At 42.5% G+C, this 18886-nt stretch overlaps 1 protein-coding gene across 1 annotated transcript in view; it reads left to right on the plus strand.

Moving 5' to 3' along the window:
- The first annotated feature begins 2615 nt into the window (after positions 1-2615).
- Positions 2616-18886, plus strand: part of COLQ (collagen like tail subunit of asymmetric acetylcholinesterase) — a 41779-nt gene continuing 25508 nt past the window's right edge. The window contains exons 1-3 of the mRNA XM_063420683.1: positions 2616-2809; positions 15079-15191; positions 16986-17081. Of these exons, the coding sequence (XP_063276753.1) occupies positions 2704-2809; positions 15079-15191; positions 16986-17081 (315 nt within the window). The 5' untranslated portion in view covers positions 2616-2703. The remainder of the gene's footprint in view (positions 2810-15078; positions 15192-16985; positions 17082-18886) is intronic.

An 18886-nucleotide genomic window follows, 5' to 3' on the forward strand; every position in this document is an offset into this window, starting at 1 on the left:
TGGGCTGAGCAAGTTCACGGGGCTCAGAGCCTGGAAAGCACGTTTGTCAAGCCTCCCATGGCAGATCCCTCCTGCTACGTGACACTTTCCCTCCTCAGGATTCCCTCTGCCATAGGCACTGGTGCCATGGAGGTCAGCAAGAAGCTGTGTGACCAGGTGTGCAGCCCTGCCATCCAGCCTGGAGCAGGGAATGTCAGTCTGCTGTGCTGTCACCTGCGTAAGTCAAATCAAGAAGACCATAGCTATTGTCCATTTTATTTCCAATGGACCTCGTTCTTCCCTCATGAAACCATTACCAACCTTGCCAGCAGTGTCAGCTGGTAAGGCCAGCTCCCCAAAATTAGAGGAAACAGAACACAGGACTTGCACTCTGACATGGCCTTGCTCACTATCCTGTCATGAGAGTTCTCCACTAAAATCTAAAGAGGGAATGGAATTACATCATGAAGAAGAGGTCTCTTCAAACGAATGTAAATCCAAACATCTCCTTTGGAGTTTTTGTGAAAGATGGTGTGTTTTCCAGAGGAGAGGGTGTGCCCACAGAGCTTTTTTCTCACACATGGCTGAGAGCCATTTCAGGTCAAACAGGCTCAGAGTGATGGAGATGCTGTGCTGAAAGGAAGGAGAACATTGACAAAACCTCCATTTTAGTCAGGGTTCTCCACTGCAATAAGTGGCCTAAAAAGTCTCTGTTTAAGAATTGACTGCAAAGCTAACTTAATATGTTTTTCCTAATTCTGAACCAGCCCTGGCTTTCTGTATCACTTCTGGCTACCTTTGATATAGAATCATAGAGGGAGGGGAAAGATATTAGTCCTACTGCATCATCTTAGTTCTTTCTAGTATTATTTGATTAATTATTTCCTTATCAAATAAAACTTGTTTTGTAGTAGAAATCTATACCAAATTTTCATTTGCAAAAAGGCTGCAGGAGGATTTCAGCAGGATTTGAAATTATTTACTGGTTCCTTTGACTAACTATTGTGTTGGTCACATATTTTCAGAGGTGAATCTTTTAATACAATCTCGACATTTTAACTTTTGACCAATCTTTTTTCCAGCCTCCATGTAGGCTTCTAACATGGGGACATTTGTCTTGCATGCTTAGGGCTTGTCATGATAAACTTCCCAAGAGCTATTCCTTCTGCTCTGAGATGTAGCATGCCAAGAGAACTAATGGCACTCATTTAATCCATGGTTATCTTGGCCAAAGAAGAAAGAGACCAAATTACTATCTTCACTGTGAAAAGCCAAATACTAAAAAGTAACAGGCAGTAGAATAAAGTAGATAAGATTAAAGTAGAAAATATGTTATCCAAAATATTGCCATACTGGAAAGAGATTTTAGAAAGCATTATGGTTATATTAAGCATGTCTTTTAGGGGTAAAATATATAAGATGTGATTTTTCCCATCTAGCCATCACATTTAGAAAGATTTTGTCAATATGTTTGCAATGCATTGAAAGTAACAGCCAAGGCTGTTTCCAGAATTGTGGAAATACCTCACTTTTCTCTTCAGTGGAATTAATGCCCAGGGAGACCTGTCATCATTTCTGTCAGTGAGATCTGGAAATGGATTCTCAAATGGGAAAAAAGATCAATTCTATAATTAATCCAAAATACTTTCACATTTTTGTTGGAGGAAACTATAAAGAGTGGGCACAGAAAACCATCTCCATCTGGGAGACAGTAATGTTTTTCACAGCAAAGGACGTACCTCTGATTTTCATGGAAACCACTGTCAGACTCCAGGCAGAGAGGAAAATCTCTGCTATTTATTCAGAGGGTACAAATTAATCTGTAAAGCCCTGCATGTTGCAATAAGGGATGGAACCCCCAAACTTTTGTAAAGGCAGCAAGGGCACCTGCTGCTTTTCAGAGAGTGGGAGGTTTGTTTTGTTCACATAGTGCTGTGTAATGTGTTGACCATCTCCACCCCCAGAGCTGATAGAGTTTCATTCATCCCCTCATGGCACATGTATTAATTCTTTCCCTGTTGCACCCCATCAGTGAACTCTGCAATCCTGCAATGTCCAGCACTGTCAGCAATACTGTCATTTTCACTTAAATCCAAAATAATAATGTGTTTGTTGGTTAGTGAAGCTTTTAGGGCATCTCTCACCTTGAGCTGCACTCTGTTCACGAATGCAACATTCATAGCTAGCAGGGATAAGCAGATATTAGGTCACTGCTCATCTCTCTCATTAAGGCAATTAGTGACCTGTAGAAGATGATCAATCAGGGATTTTATCCATCTCGATGCCAGTGTCTGGTTGCCTGTACAGAAGGATTCTGTTTACAGTCCCGTTCTTAATTTCTCCCATTCCTGCTCATCATTATTATTATCCAAAGTGCCTTTTTGCTTCTGTTAGCAAAACCAGAATCCCCCATGCCTCAGTTTTAGCAGCTAATGTCCACAATAGGGGCAACTGATCCAGCACAGGAGTTAAATATAACTGTGTCTAGTGTAAGGAGAAGATTTAATGGGAAATGGTTGGCATTCTTTCTTCCTAAAGGCACGGAGAGGGAGGGGGAAGAGAGAGAGAGAGAGAGAGAGAGAGACGTACACAGACAGACACACACACGCATCCCATAGTGAGGGCAGAGGCAGAGAGCAGGCAAGGCAGAGAGGGAGCGAGGGGAGACAGAGAGCCCCAAAGCAGCCCTCACCTCTGAGCTGGGATCTGCAGGGCAGAGCCAGCATGTTGGTCCTCAGCCCGCTTGTCCGGGGATCTTACCTGCTGCTTTTCTTCTGCTTTGCTTTGTCTCAGACTGCGTACGCTGACAATGTCTTCTCACTTTCAGCAGGTAAATTGCTTTAAGTCATTACTTTTCCTTGCTTGGAGCACTCTGCACTCTGATTCTTGCACTTTCTGGTGATTGGGAACACAGCAGGAATAAAAACAAACTCCAAATAGCAGATCTCGGCAGAGGGATTTTTACATTGCAGACCTGCTCTGCCACACTCCAGGACATTTTGTTGCTTGGTCAGTTTTGCTTTTTGCTTTATAATTTCTGGTTTTAAACCCCTCCCTTCCCTTCCCCATGAGAAATAATGGGCAAGATCCTCAGCTGTTCCAAAACGCTTTTTTTCCATTGGCCTCTGTGGTGCTGTGCTAATGCATGGATTTGGCCCGTTTAGATTATTACTTGCATGTCTGCATGTTTCTTTCTATTTTGGATGAGTTTAGGTATAATACAGCAAGGGAAAGAAAATTAATCTCAATGTATATCTGCTTCTATAAATAAAGCCCTGACCTCAATGAGTGCTGCTGGAGCCCGACTGGATGTTAGCAGAATAAACATCATCTGGCTTTGGCTATGACACTAACAAATACTCGGATGACTTACATAGCAAACAAGAGTCCACTGCATGGAAAATCCCTGCTAGGCAAAGACAAAACAAATTAGTTGTCAGCTGAGCCAGGGCACTGGAAATCCCTCTTAATAGATTTTACAGTTTCAGCAGCAAGACTTTCCTTCAGTCACGTTCTGTGCAAAGGAAGGGGAAGCTGGCGAGAGCTCTGACTCCATCTTCTTTGAGGAACTTTGACCAATTTGTGGCAAATTGCTGTCTCCCACCTTCTGTCTGTTATTCTGTATCAATACAGATGCTTCTAACTAATATCCTTCAGTGTCAAATCTGAAATGGTTCAACTGGGGTTGGTAGGTCAGGGCCTGCTATACCTATAGATCCTCCCCGTGGCTTTCATTGTGATCAAAGGGGTGCATATTTTCAGTCTGTACATAAAATCAACCCTAGATGTGGACTTAAAGGCACACAGCCTTTCTTGCTCTCAAATCCCTCTGCTGCACCCATGGAGCCAGATGGTTTACACTCAAGCTCTCTAAGATGCTAAAAAGCCTTTAAGTTTGTTACCATTTTTTTTTGATCAGGCTGTGATTTTTCCATTATGTTGAGGTTAGGTAACGGTGAGGTTCAGAAATCACCAGGATTTATTTTCCCTGATATACTCCAAATTGTTTTACATTAACGTCAGACCTCAAAATTTGTTTTGAAGAACTTTGTTTCTTTGACATTTGTAGATGCCACACAGGCAAACAAGAATGTGATGTTTCTGTCGCCTTCTCCTGTGGTGCACACTTGTGTGTCTACAGAAGACATTTGAGCTGTCCTGTTAAGAAATAACAGCTCAACAAATAACCTGCCCCTAAGAAGAGGGAAGACTTGTCATCTCTACTGAAACCATAGTAGAAGAGGTAAACATGAAGGAAAATGCCAGAGCCCCCTCTTTGTAGGAGAGCACTTTCCACAGGGCAGTCCTGGGGTCTTGTCTGCAAAGACCCCATTGGGCAGATCCCCACCCCACAGTCTGCTCCATGGCAAAGTCCCACACTGTTCTTCTGGCCAAGACACTGAAAATCACCTTTATACCCATCAAGCTCTTAGTGAGGCTCCTACCATGTATGTATTGTCAATGTTTGCTTGATAATATGTGGAAAAAGTTGGCCAAAAATTCTGTCATAATCCCACAGCCACAGGGCCGGATTAAGAGACATACCTGTGTGTCATTATTATTTGCTAATCAGGGCTATTCAGTATTAAAAAATATGTAATAAGGGATTCCTTTAGTGCTTTGGTTGCATCTGCGCTTTAAGAAACTTCTAAGAAAAAAGCAGTAAGTTCTGATTTTTCTGGTAGAAATCTGACAGTGGGCACAGAAGATGAATAAATTCCATTTACACTGAAGTGAATTAATTCCAGTTAGATTCTCAGTTATTTTAGTGATTTCTCAAATATTCTCTGACTGTCAGCTGGGTCAATTATTTGTGTTTGGCACCAGGATGCAATTTCACATTTAAAGAATGAATTTCAGCACTGCACTTTTGAATTCTGAAACTAATCCCATTTAGCAGAAAGGATGTTCTTAAGCAATCACTTATCTTTCCTGTAGCTGGGAAAAAACATTTGGGTATCTTCCAGGTATGGCTGAAAACTTCTGGCCCAAAATTACTTTTATTTCTGCCCTCGCACATCTTTGCATAGCAACAGGTCACAAATGAAAAGGCTCACAGGTCACAAAGCAGTAACTAGAATGCAAAGGGGAAAGAGCCTGTAGGGTGGAAAAGTGTTCATACAATAATCGGGCAAAGAAGAAGAATCTGGATCTTTGCTTTCTGCCATCACCTCAGAGTCCCATCAGCCTCAAGCAACAGTGCATCCTTGATTCTAGAAGTATTTTGAGTGTCATGTCAGCTCAAAGGGTTGAGTCTCATGGTGCTGAAGCATCAGTTCTGGAGAAAATGTTCCAGGGAATAATATTACAACATATTATGACAGCATGTGGCTGTGGTTCCCCATGGCAGTGAAGACCCCCAGGATGGGTAGCTCAGCCCCTGGAGACAGAAGGTTATTTTCAGAGTAACCTGTCATATCCCACCCTTACACCACTTGTGTTTGTGGTGTCATTTACATCTATTTTTCAGAGCTCTGCCCTCCTGAGGTTCCTGAACTGCTGCACTCACATGATGAAGGCATGAGTTCTGTAGTCATTTTTAGTAGGGCTACATGAACCAGTCTGCACCTTGTAAGAACCAGCCCGAAGGAAGCCACCTTCCAAATTCAGGTAGTAGAAAGACTCTCTTCCTCTCCTTCTCATTCCTTCTCTCCTCCCCTTTACTGCTTATCCAGGCCTGAGGTTTCACAGAGACAAGGGACAATATTTAAATTACCAGAAACATCCAAAGAAAAAGAACTGCATCTCAGTGTTTCTTCTGGCCTTTTATGCATGCCACAAGGGCATCCCTTGATTTAACTGACCCCTAGAGTCAATACGGATTCATAGTCCTTTGGAAATATCAGGGTGGGTCAGTTTAAAAGAACTCAACGGTGTATCAGAGCGCTATTGGCAGTATTCCTCACACTTTCTTTGCCTCTGTCCTATTCTTTTCCTGAAGAAAATGAACATTATATCTCACTGGGCATTAGTTTAATCCTCTTTGAGTCAGGAAGGTGTAATATTTGCAACCAGACTTCATGTGGCAGAGCTGCAGAAAAGAATTGGGTTTTCTTGTGGACTGTCACTGCTGGAGCCATGGTGATGGGCAAGGTGGGCTGGGAAGAGGAGCTGTGTGGGGTGACAGCCGTGGCTGGGCAGCACGGGGAAGGGACCTTGGCAGCCAGTGTGGTGCTGTGCTGTGGGGAGAGGGCATTGTGCACCTTTGAGAGAAACAGCAGGAGGGGAAGGACACACAAACAAGGGTGATTCCTGACATTGAGGGAAGTGGCATCAGGGCTGTCTTTCTGTAAAAGGAATATCTGACCCCATCATCAGGGTCTGGTTCTCTGCAGAACCCTAAGTATTTTCATAATGGACAGCAAAGATGTCAGGTGGATGTATTTTGTTTCTAAAAAGAGTAACTGTAAATATTTATTTATGTAAAATAACACGAGAATGACTTACCAGAGCGTTTGCAGGAGAAGGAGAGTTGCAGTAAGAATTTAAAACAAGATGAAAAGTAAAAGCTTGAAGACTCTTAAAAGGCAGCAGCCAGAGCCTGTGGGGAAAATTGCCCAGAGTGACCAGCAAACAAAAATGTCAGACCAGGGAAGGAAGCCTGGCTCTACTCTGTAAAGCCAGCATGGGCCAAGGAGGTACTGAGCATCCTGGTACCATTGGTTAGTGGGTTTCTCATGGATCAAACATAAGCAGGAAAGCTGTGTTTAGATTAAAATTCCTGATGAATGAGCCACAGGCAAAGGCCACATCTTCATTAGAAGGAAAGTATCATTGGCCATGAGAGGGCAGTCACCTAGCTGTGGAGCTGAGTAGCCAAAGGTCTTGGGGCAGGATGTTGGAGAGGTTTTGTTTGTGATTCATACAAACCTGAAAGGGACCCACAATATTCTTTCAGTAGATTCTCTGTTCAGCTTCAGAGAACAGAGTAATCTTGGGACTGGCTATTCTAAATTGATAGCCCAAATGGCTAGTTGGAAAGATAAGCCAAAAGAAGGAAGGCATAGTGGCTACCCTTCTAAGCTGATAAAGACAGTTTCTGAGCAGCCTATGGGGAAAGGCTTGGACTGGTAACAAATTAACAGCCTAGTATGGTGTGGTTACTGTTTCTTCAAGTAAATGGGTCTCTAAATATGCAGAGTTAAAAAACCAACCTGATTTGACTTTATCTGTGTATCCTCCCCTGGTAGATATGACCTGTGAAAATCCCAGACTGGGCATCCTGCTCAGGTCAATGCAGATGATAGTCAGAAAAGAAATCACTTTAGGACCCACAGACCTCCTCTGGTGGTGTATGCTGCAACACCTGTGCTGGGTAAGGTGAGAGCAGAGCAGCCACTCTGGTGCACAGCCTGTCCGTGACTCCTGCATCCACCTTCTCATCAGCAGAGGGAACACTGATGTCATCCACAGCAGCCAAGATCCCCAGAGATGCTCTGAAATTCACACTAAACAGTGAGCAGGAGCCCACTTGATCCTGTGGGTAAGGGACAAGAAAAGGACACTAGAGGCAATTCAGGAGGCTGGGTAAATGCAGCAGTAAATAAATATCAGAAGAGGACATAGCCTCTCATGAGGAAGCTGGAACCTGTTTGGAGCAAGGCTTCTTAAGTACAGATCTGGTCTTGCATGCAGGAGAGGAAAGAGGCTTCTGATGTGTTTATGGCATTACTGGTTGACAAAGTTCTTGTCTTGTCAAAAAAGGCTCCGTGATAATGCAGTTGAAGGGAAAAGGCTCAGTGAAATGCTGTAGAAGTTGAATATCATGACATTCACTTGTTGGGTGGTGGAGAAGTCCTCCAGCTGCCAGGGACAGAGGTCAGTACAGGAGCTGAGGCAGTGCTGGCTTGGCTTCCCAGCAAAGGAAGCAGTAACTGATCTGGAGGTTTCTCTATAACCCATGAATGCTTCCGACAGGCAGCACTTCCCAAATGGGAACCTCAGCTGAAAGTGATCTGCAGCTGACATGGAGACCCAGCTGGTCCAAGCTTGTCCAAGCTGTGCCACTGCCATGAATGAGGATAACACTGTCTGCAGCATGCTGGTGGATGTTGAATTTTTGTTATGAGCAGACTGAAAGGCGGAGGCTTAAATTCAAGCATAGCAATGCAAGCTGTTTCAAAATCAGGTGTTTTCACTGAAAGGATAGAAGCTCCACCAACAAGTGATCCAAAGTGCTGCAAAATCAGCTTAGTCCCTGTGTAGTTGTGGACAGATGGTGCTTGTAGGCCTCTGCCTTTAGTACAGAAAGCTCATTTGTGGGTCTGTCAATATTACCAAACCCCTGCACTGGAGGGGAACAGTCTGTGACTTCAGATTTCAGCCTCCTTGCATTTGACAATCTGTTTCCTGTCAGACACTGGGGCTTCCCATGGGCAGGCCATTGGCACAGAAGCACCAGCAGTGTGACTGCAGCAAAAGAAACTGCTAATCTTAGTTAAAACCATAGCAAAGTTGTGTTGAGACAGGAGGACGTTTTTGTCACAATAGACCCTGTATCCCTGCAGTCTTTAACTCCTGGTGCTAGGATGGTGTGTGGCTGCAGAATCAGCTGTGGTGCAGCACAGCACTCAGCCAGGACACAGCTGAGAGATCTGTCTTGTGCTGCAGCCTAGAAGGTAGAAAAGAACAGGGCAAGGTCTTCAAATCTAGGGGGAATTGTTTGAGAAAGATCAGAAATAAACAAAGAGGAAAAAATCTCTACAGGAATTAACAGGTGTTCTACACATACAGATGTTCTATTTCTTCTCTTCTCCTCTCCAAGGAATCATCCCTTTAATGGAAAGGAAGTTGTGGGGACTCTTTCTGCAGTCACACAGCTGTGATGGTAAAGGAGCATTGGGAAGACGAGTGTAGAAAAAACACAGAGGGGAACTGAGACGTGGGGAAGAGGTTACCATTTTCCTCAGGAACTAGCAAGAGGGCATGGATAAATGTAGGCTTCTGGGGAATGCACACAAGTAAAGGCAGTGCTACAATTTCAATTTTCTTCTACCCAGGGAAGTGATTACAGGGTATTTTTATCAGCTCCTTGAAATGACAAAGTTAATATTTTTTTTTACAATACAAAGTCAATATATAGTTGGGTTTTTGGTCAAAGCCAAGAGAATACAGTTGGCTGGCCTGCAAATCTGTTGCAGCAAGGGAATAATGAGGAATTAATCTAAAGCTGATGGCAACAAACTTTCAAAGAGGAATTGAGAGGCTTTTCTCTGAAGTCTTTTTGAGCACACAGCAACACCCACAGTGGCATAGGGATTGTCTGGGACTGTCTGAGCATATGGTGGAGCAACATCAAAGTCAAGTACATGTTTGATCTATGCCAGCACTGACAGATTATGATCTTGCAGTTGCAGAAGGGTGGAACTGGTGTCTCAGCTTTGTTGCTACTGACCTTACACAAAGTGGGAGAGGACTGTGTGGCAGTGAATGACATGCAGAAGTCTTTCAGAGCTGACACAGCAGCCATCCTGCTTTAATCTTTAGGGCTTCAGGCTCTTCTACAGATTAGGGTAAATTCTTGGGCTTTAATACTCTGAGTATTTATACCATTGCTCTGGTGTGGTGAGCAGTTGAGTTTTATTATATGGTTCATAAAATGATTGAGATGAGATACTGTGATTCAGCAGATTGGAAATCTGTTTCTAGTACTGTAAATGAGTTCTCCCTGGACTTGCTTAACTTCTCTGTGCCTCAGTTTCTCATGCACTGATGGGAAGTGCATAGAATTGTCCACATTGTTTAGCTGTGTCTAGAGCTCTGCAGCTGTATAAGTGAATGGCAATAGAAGGAAAATTACATGGAATAGCCCTGTCATGGTTCTTGGGATTTATAAGACATGGGTTTATTTTACAAACCCTTTTTATAAGCCACTGAAGTGTTACACCCATTAGATTTTACTGGGATTTTTCATTGTTTTGTGAAACAGAATGCAGAGCCAACACAAGCAAATCCTCCTCTCTCTCTCTGCCTGCACAGATCTCAGAATTTTCCTTCCACAATCAGTCAGAGAGAACAGTGTATAACCTTCTGGCATACCTGTTGTCCTCATGCATGCACATGCATACAGATAAAATATCTGAAATGTTTACATACAGGGAGTAAAAGGCTTTTCCTTTGCTTAAAAATCCCACGGGCCCCTTTGCTTTGCCGTGTCTGCATCTTGCCGTGTCTGCAGTGTTTTCTGGGGCTGAGCTCAGAGATGCAGCCACCCCTCACTCCCCAGCCAGGCTGCCACAGCTGCTGAGAGACGTGGGCTAAATGTTAGGCAGGGAGGGAGGACAGAGTGTCCTTGCTCCTGTGGCCAGGTGAATATCCAGACCCGCCGTCCAGGCAGAGTGCCAGGGATCACGCTATTGTCAAGCTTTGGGAACACTGGCTGATTTTTAAATACAGTTATTTAATTTTTAAATTTATTTATGACGTTTTCTGAGTGTGCATCAGCTGGTAAAGTACTGCTGCCACAGCCTGTGGTTCTTCAGAGATTAAAAATGGAGCACTTTCAGATTTTTATGATATTTTCTTGACTGTGCTAGGTTAACCTGTAGAACTTACTGGTCTTTTCCAGCCTAAAGGATGCTATGATTCTATTAAAAGAACTTGCAGGGCTTCATCTGGATTTTTTAATTTTCTAAAATTAATTGAAATAATTTCTGATCTGCTTTGTTCTGGTTCTTAAAGAGTCTGAAGTCCATCTTAAGCAAAAGAAAACTAGTAGGGGGGACAGGGAGAGCTGCAGCTCTGTGTCTCATCTTGTAACTCCCACAGGGATTTCGTGGGTCACCACCTCCTCTACACAGACACCATTACCTAAGCTTGATATATTTCTTTGGCATATTTAATGTGGCTTATAGGAAAGGATATATTTAGGCCATCAACTATAAGGTCCAAGTTCAAAAATGTACTGAGAGATGCAGACAATTTGCTGACTTGACTGTTCAACCCAGCTCCAAACACAAGCTGTATTCTCATCTCTGCTTATATGTCCTTAAAGCACACTTTGGGTCAAAAAGTTTCATAAAACACACTTTGAAGAAGCATATATTGGTAATGCTGGCAGTTATCTTTGCTGTTTTGAAGGCAAGCTTAATACCTGCACCTGCTCTGTGAATAAAGGCACCTTTAAGAAGCTCCGTAACTTCCCTAATTTAAGAGGAAAATGTGCCCTGGTGCTTGCAGGAGATGTACAGACTGGAGCTGGGTGGCTGCAGCCTGCGGCGCCCTGCTGTCCTTGCAGGGAGGCTGAGAGGAGCCTGAATGAATGACAACAAAGCAGATGAAAGGCTCAGTTTCAGCTGGACAAGCCCACATTCATTAAGAAGCTGGTCTGCCCAGCTCGTTTATTATTAATTCTGAGTGCTATCCCAGTGGGGGAAGCATCTGTGAGGGGTGTCAGCCGTCAGAGGCTCCATCCAGCAGAGCCCTGCCTGTCACAAGCTGGGCAAGCCACCAGCCCTGCTGCCAGGGTGAGAGGACTCTGGATAACAGCTCAGCTTCCCGTCAGGGCCTGCTGGATCAGTGTGGTCACAAATAGGAAGGGAAACACATGTTAAGTATCCTTCTCCTTTCTTGTCCTTTCCTCCTGGCGTTCAGCCTACAGCTTTGTGATTTGAGGATGAAAGTCACTTTCATGGTTTATTTATGATTTTTTCGATGAAATCCTGACTTGAATCCAGGGCAGAATATCTCTGGTATTTCTGTTGCAACTGTGGGGCTGAAGATTCCTCTAGGATCTGCCTTAGGAGGCCTCATAGACCACATATGAGCCCCATTCCAGGGGACTCAGTCTGGGTGAAGGCTTCTCTCTGGCTCTGCCTGGTACCATCTTGAATTAGAGTTCCCAAATTCCAGCCATGGTCACAAGAAGTCTGAGGGAACAAAAAGAAACATCACACTTTATCTAAAGTATGTTGTGTTCTGAAGCTACCATTGGCAGTATACCCACAGATTCATAAAGTCACTTTCTTGAACTGCATTAACTTGTAGCCTTGACTGTAAAAATAACCTGAGAATGTAAATAAGTTCTGTTCCAAAGGTGACTATTTTAATTTTTTTGTTCTTTGAAAACAACTTCTTCTTGGACAAGTCCTAAAAGGATTTTTTCATTTTGTCTTTTTTTTTTTATTGAATATGTTCTTTGGAATTGAAGTTGTTGAAAGAGCAGCTTCTGTATGAGACATGTAAATGCATGCTCTGTGTAGGCAGGGTCTTCATATTTCACAGAAAACCGTGACAGTCCTATTCTTGGGCTGAGATTTTTTCCACTGATGGGGACTGGAGTATTCTGAAGCTGTGTTTAGCAAACAAAGCTAACCTGGAGCCTAAAAATATGCACTGCATTTGCAGGGAGCCTGTAAGGCTGCCAAGGTAACCCTTTTGTGGTATAAATCAAGGCAATACTGTAATGGTTGTACATCTTGGACCTATTGCAGTTGCTGACAAAATCCATACCAAAGAAATGTGATGCTTACTGGAAGATCAGATTATAGCAGTCATACCTGCAGCCCCTTTGTGAATCATCCATTTTTTTTGCTCCTGCTGTCATATCACCTGTCATACCTGAGTGGGGAAGGTTCTTGGATCTAGAATCAGTCTTTACTTAAATACTTGCTTGACAAATGCACCTTCCAGAGCACAGCCAAAGTTATTGATGGAGCCCCTGAAATATTAACTACCCAAGTCATTAATTGATAATGATTAATTGATAATTGATACCTGTCCTATATAGCAGTATCTTTACTATTAATGGTATATAATTACTTGGTATATAATAATAGTGTCTATTAGAATTCAGTATCTATCTATAGTAATAGCATCTATTAGTAATAGTATCTAATAATACCCATAGTAATAATATCTATTACTGTTACTGGTGGTTCAATTTTGCTTGTCTCCACATTGAGATCAGTACATGCTCTCACTGTTCATGCCAGCAAAGCCAGAGTGGGCTTCAACAGTGTTACAGTAGCATAAGGTGATAAACACTGAAATCAGGGGCTGTTTTTTTACCATCTTGGTCAGGTATAGTTTTTCTCAATGAAGACGTTCCACGGATTTTCAGGATTTTCTTCTAAAAAAGAGAATCCAAATTTTTTATAACCCAGGTTGGGAATTTACTCATGAGGACGTGATAAGTATCATATTAGAACTATAACTGTACATCTATATTTAATCGTATATTTGCAAAATATTTAAAGAACAACACTTTTTTTTTGAAGCAGTAGTACAACTGCAGCAATGTCAACCTTTTTCTGTAGAAAAGGGGTTGCTGGTAGTGAACTCTTAGCAACTAAGCCATGTCAGGCTAGTTTTGATATCCTTATTCTTGTTGAATGATGATAATCTTACTGAAATTTTACCTAGACTGTGAAACAAGGTGATACTAAGAAAGATTATATTGGAATGTGGCCTAAAGTAATAATCACACTTTAAAAGCTGTTAAATTATAAGCTGTCCATTACCTTAATACTGGGCTATTTTGTCCCAATGCAGTATGTTCAAATGCAGTCCTGAAACTCAGACAGCCATAGATGTTGCGTGTTAAAAATTGACAAACTTGTTTACAGCTACATAAGAATGACTGAGTTCAGGTTAAGCCAATATAAAACTTAACTCTTCATATCTTTGTATTTTAGTACTTGTAAGTGCTGGAGACAGGTGACTCATACTTCTGTTACTTTTTAAAGGACATTGGCATTTTCAGTACATATTTAAAGCTTTAAATTAAACAATATACCTTTTTTTAGTAAATCTTCTGCCTTTCTCATAAGTTTTTGACTGAGTTTCAGACTTGTGAAGAAAATCACCATTATGCTAAGAAAATATCTCCATTATGGACCCTTCCAGAATTCAATTGATTCAGGTCTCAAAGGTATCATCAAAAATAGTATTTTAACAGAGAAAAAAAATCTGGATGACATGATTACCTCTGAATGCTGCTGAATCCCACTCCTCTGGGCAGCTCTTTTCTGTGCATCAGGACTGAGGAAATGCTGTCCCCATTAAGATGGGATGGTGGAACTGAGGTAATATATTTTCTGAGACATTTGAAAAACTCGAAGTAATTTTGTTCTTCTCTTACCTTGAGATGTGACTAATATCCAGCTGCAATTGATTTGCACACAAATCTAGCAATTTCATCGGGTTTGTCTTCCCAGAAACTTAATTTAGAGATTTTCTATTAATACCAGATACTTCACCATAGGCTTTTCTTCTTGGCTCCCTGCCACCCTTCAGTTCACACACACCCCTTCCAGCTGCCACTAGCTAGAGGAAGAAACCAACAGACATAAATAAATATTTGCTATCCTAAGCAAAACCTTTGAAGAAGGCTCTCACTCTGATCAGAGATGTATTTTCCAAGAAGTAAATAAGATTCAGTGAAAAAAAATACAGTGTATAAATGCTCCACATTAATATCTTCCTTTGTGAATTTTGGTCACAATTTCTTATATTTTGATGGAAGTTTACAACTTAGAAAACATTAAATACACTGCCAAACACAAGTGAGGTCCTGTCTTACTAGTGTGTTAGTGACAAAGCTATCAGCTAAGTTTGGGTTGTGGGGTATTTATTCTTAGGGATGATGCACAAATCAGAAATACAACAACCTGGTTGCAGTTCCAGAGGAAATACAAGTAAATGTGTTGTGGAACAGCTTTGCACTTCCCACTTACCACAGAAGTTCCCAAAGTGATTCAGTTCACAGGGAGGGTGATGGCCAATAGCACTGAGTTCTTTCCTGGTGGCAAGTGGGCTGCTGCAGGGACCAGAAGATGCTATCTGCAACAGACTCTTGGAACAGAGGGTAGAGAAAACAATTAATGTTTGATTCCTTTTCTAATGTCACCTATCTGGAATTTCTAAGGTTCTGCCTGTGTCAGAGCCACATTTAGAGCTTAAAACTCTGCACAGCCTTCAGCACTACAAGGAACTTGGAGACTTAAGGGTCCACCAGGTTTCTTAAATCCCTGCTTGGATTACAGCATTGTAATCAATGCATACAGGATGTAGGACAATATTGTCAAATGGCAACTTCTCTTACTCTGTAAGAAGTGATTGTGCTGTTCAAGACAACAGATGAGTGTTTGTGTTGAACAGATCTCCCTTGTTTGGAAGAGAAGAAGCAGCTCAACTGCAGAGCGTGCTGCCTCCTTGGCCCTCCTCCACCACCCCTCTTCCCACCACCGTACTTCAGGCACAGCTGGAGCACTGTAAGTGTGGCTTTTACTTCTTTTACATGAATTTTAATGACAAAGAATGACATCCTCTCAAGCACTGCTCCATGGTGTCACTCAGCAAACCTGCCTGGTTGTGCTGATGTGGCTCTGTGAGGAAAACCACTCAGCATCCCAGACTGGGGCTTGAGGTAAATAGCAAATAGATCAAAGAATGAAACGAGGCTGGATTTTTTCCTGCAGTTAATTCAATTAACTTAAAGTGTTTTCCTTACTCTACTTTGAAACCTTCTTAGACTAAGGCAATCCTGGACCAGAGGAAATGGCAGTGCTCTAAAGCAGTAAGGACAGAAAGGCAAATTTCCATCCTGCACAGTGATTTCTGGGTATATGTATATGTCCTGTTCTGCATCACATTTGCCTTACCTAGTAGGTGAGATGAAGGTTCTGAAATGCTCCTGTAGAATCTCTTCCCCACCATTTCATTCTGCAGAAGCACATACGTGTTTGAGATGCTGGCATGCAGCTTTCACTCACCCACCTATGCTCAAACCTGCCAGGTGTGACATGTGTCCATGCACACACACTGACATCTGCATGTGCAGGACACAGTGGGAATATGACACAGCAATTTGCCCAAGTACTCTTACTACAGGTTCTGCTACCTACGACATATTCTCCATCCCAGCATAAAGAATTTTCCTACCTACTCAGTAACTCCTATTCCTTAATTTTAATATTCATTTACCGTATACAAACATTGCAATTATTGCTAGTGTTCTGTAAATAATGATTAGTAAGATGTCAGGCAAGAGGTAACCCAAGAAAAAGTAGTGTATAATCCTGCATTGCCTTCTGATTGATCAGGATTGAACTCAGGGTGCTGTTCCCTCAGGACCAAAATATACTTGCCTTTGCCTTCCTTGTCACCTCCCCTGCCTTGATTTTCACAGAAAGGAGATCCAAAGGCAGGATCTCTTTAGGAATGTTGGGTACTCCTTCGGCAAGAATGAGACTGGGACCAGGGTCCCCAAGATTCCTGCAAGCATCTTAGAGAGTAATCTGAGCCTAAAATCACCCTTCACACCATCTCTCCATAAAAACATGGTACGAAAATAAGCAGTTACAAGCAGAGTGGGAGCCATGTGAATTAAACTATGAGGGGTTTGTTCTTTGGAGCTTTAATGGAAAATGGCCTTTCTCTTGGAAGCTGAAGATCAGTTGTTTTAATGCAGTGTTTCTGGCTCAGTGTTCATCTGTGTTTCCAGGGGATGTCAGTTTTGCCACAGGACATAAATAAGGCATTTCACTCATGAAAGCTTAATATTGAAGTCAAAAGATCAGATATTCACTGACCATTGAAGGCACTGGCTCTGATCTGCAGTGAATGAATGCCCCAGGGTTAGTATCTTCTGGAGCGAAGTTCATGCTGCCTGTGCCCTCCCTGAGTGAAGTCTCTATTATTAGAGTCAGGATGCTAATCCTGGAGAGGAGCTGCTGCTGGCAAAGGGGGACAGAGAGGGCAGGGTCAGGTCCAAGAATAGGCCAGGGTCCCACGCTGGCTCAGAGGGGCAGCCTGGCTGCGTGCCTCTGTGAGAGGAGGAGGAGGAGGAAGAGGAGGAGGGGAAGGAAGCATAGGGCAGGAGGGGCTATGCTGAAGTGCTAATGTTCAAGCATCCATGAAGATAACCTGTGACAAGACCCAGATGTCTCCCAAAGGGAGCAAATAAACTCTTTTGAGGCTGTAGTGTATGGTGGCTGGGTTTTTATGCATTTCTCCAACAGGCTATGTGTTGCTGCATGTTCACTCGTATGTTTGATGTTTCACAGAAGCTGGATATGGAAGAGTTGTGTCATGAGCTCAAGATAATACAGGCATCCTCTCTGCCCGAATCACACTGTTCTGCAGGGCCTCCTGGCCCCCAGGTGAGTGATGCATGTGTGATGAAACTACATCGGTCTCTCACTTGCTCCAAAGTCCTTACAAAGCTGTGAAATGTGAAAAAGCTTTTTACCACTCAATAAGCATGCCAAGCTCTGGCTTAATTTCATTTGACATGACTTTGCATAAATCATGTAGGCTTTTTACCCTATGTTCTCATCCCTGCCTTACACGCTTCATTCTGTTTCAAGTTCACCCTTCATTTTTGTGGGGTTTTACAGTGGGTAGCACACATTGAAAATCACAGATGTGTCACTTCCTTCCTTCCTTGTCAGTTTTTTCTTTGCTTTAGGCTCTGTTCATAATCACAATCATAAATGCATATTCATATCCCTATCTATAGGTTACCCAATCAGCTAAAGACACAATTCTAAAGTATCCCTTCTACACCAATCTAAACCTGATTCTGAAAGTGCGTAAAACTACAAAAAACTATGAAGGATAGTATCAAACCTTACACAAAACCTACACATATAGCATATCTATTAACATAAAAGGTTCTGTCTCATTCACATAAAGATTGTACCTGTTCTATCTCGTACTGTGAGCAATGTTCAACTTTGTTTTTGTTATATCTAAAGCTAAATTACCAGGCCTTAGGTCTCTGGGCCTTGTGCTGGCTGACAGGTCCTTAAGGCACTTAGAATATTTTTACTTTAAACCCTAAACTTTGACTTCATGTTTACATGACTTGGTGTATTTTCTGTAAAGGCTTTAATTTAAGTTCTGCATCTTCTCTCTCTCCCTGGGGAACCTAGGGAGGGATGCATCCCAACAGACAAGGACCTGTGGAGTGGATGCACAAGAAATAAAATGGGCTGGGATGTTAGTGGAGTACATCCCTGAGAAGACAAACATCTACAGTAAAATCAGGGACAAGGAGGGGCTTAGCAGGGCAGTGGGTGGGACTCAGGAGGTGCAGGGTCTCCTAGCTTGACCCACAACATCTCTGCCTCTGACTTGCTGGATAACCTCAGAGCAGTCTTTTTGACCTCACACTTCATTTTCTACAATTTATTCTTTCAGAAATCTTCAGAGAAAGGTCAGAAATCTTAGAATAACATAATAGTTTGAGTTGGAAGGGACCTTTAAAGGTCAACAAGTACAACCTCCCTACAATGAACAGAGACAATACAACTAGACCAGTCTAGAGGGAAGCTTTTTATGAACACCTCTGTATTGTCTAGAGGATCATCCATTTGCCTTTCCATTCCAGTCCCCTCCAAAGACAATGGAGAGTTTTTGTGGAGAGGCACTTCCAGCTCCTGCTGGGGCACAAGCAGTCCCAATCCATGTGCTGTGCCTGGTGCCTTGGGACAATGATCTTGCTCAAGCCCCTCAGTTTATTGCCATACAGCCAGTGGCAGAGATGGCTCAGGGCCTGCACTCAGCAGAGCTGTGACTGAGGCTTTGGCAGCCTGAGAAGGTAACAAGCACCCAGACACTATTTAAAAAGTATGGACAACACATCAAAGTAAAGGTTCAGTTATGTGGCAAAAAGCTTAGCTTTAATAATTTATACGTCAGTACTTCAGGAGATAATTGGAGAGTCTGGAAGTTTCAAGGTGAAAGCCACAAAGTCTTCTTTTTATAGAATCATAGGATGGTTTGGGTTGGAAGAGACCTTAGAAGTAATCTAGCTCCAACTCCCCAGGAACTTTGTCTTTAATGTTTTGCCATTTTGTCTTTGCTGAGATGCAGGATGAGGAAGATTCATTTAGTTCATGAGAGTGGAAAAGTGAGGTCAGAAGCGGTGCCTAGTGTTTGCCTCATTCTGTCTTCAGGAAAG

The sequence above is a fragment of the Prinia subflava genome, chromosome 1, assembly GCF_021018805.1.
Source record: "Prinia subflava isolate CZ2003 ecotype Zambia chromosome 1, Cam_Psub_1.2, whole genome shotgun sequence".
NCBI lineage: Eukaryota > Metazoa > Chordata > Aves > Passeriformes > Cisticolidae > Prinia > Prinia subflava.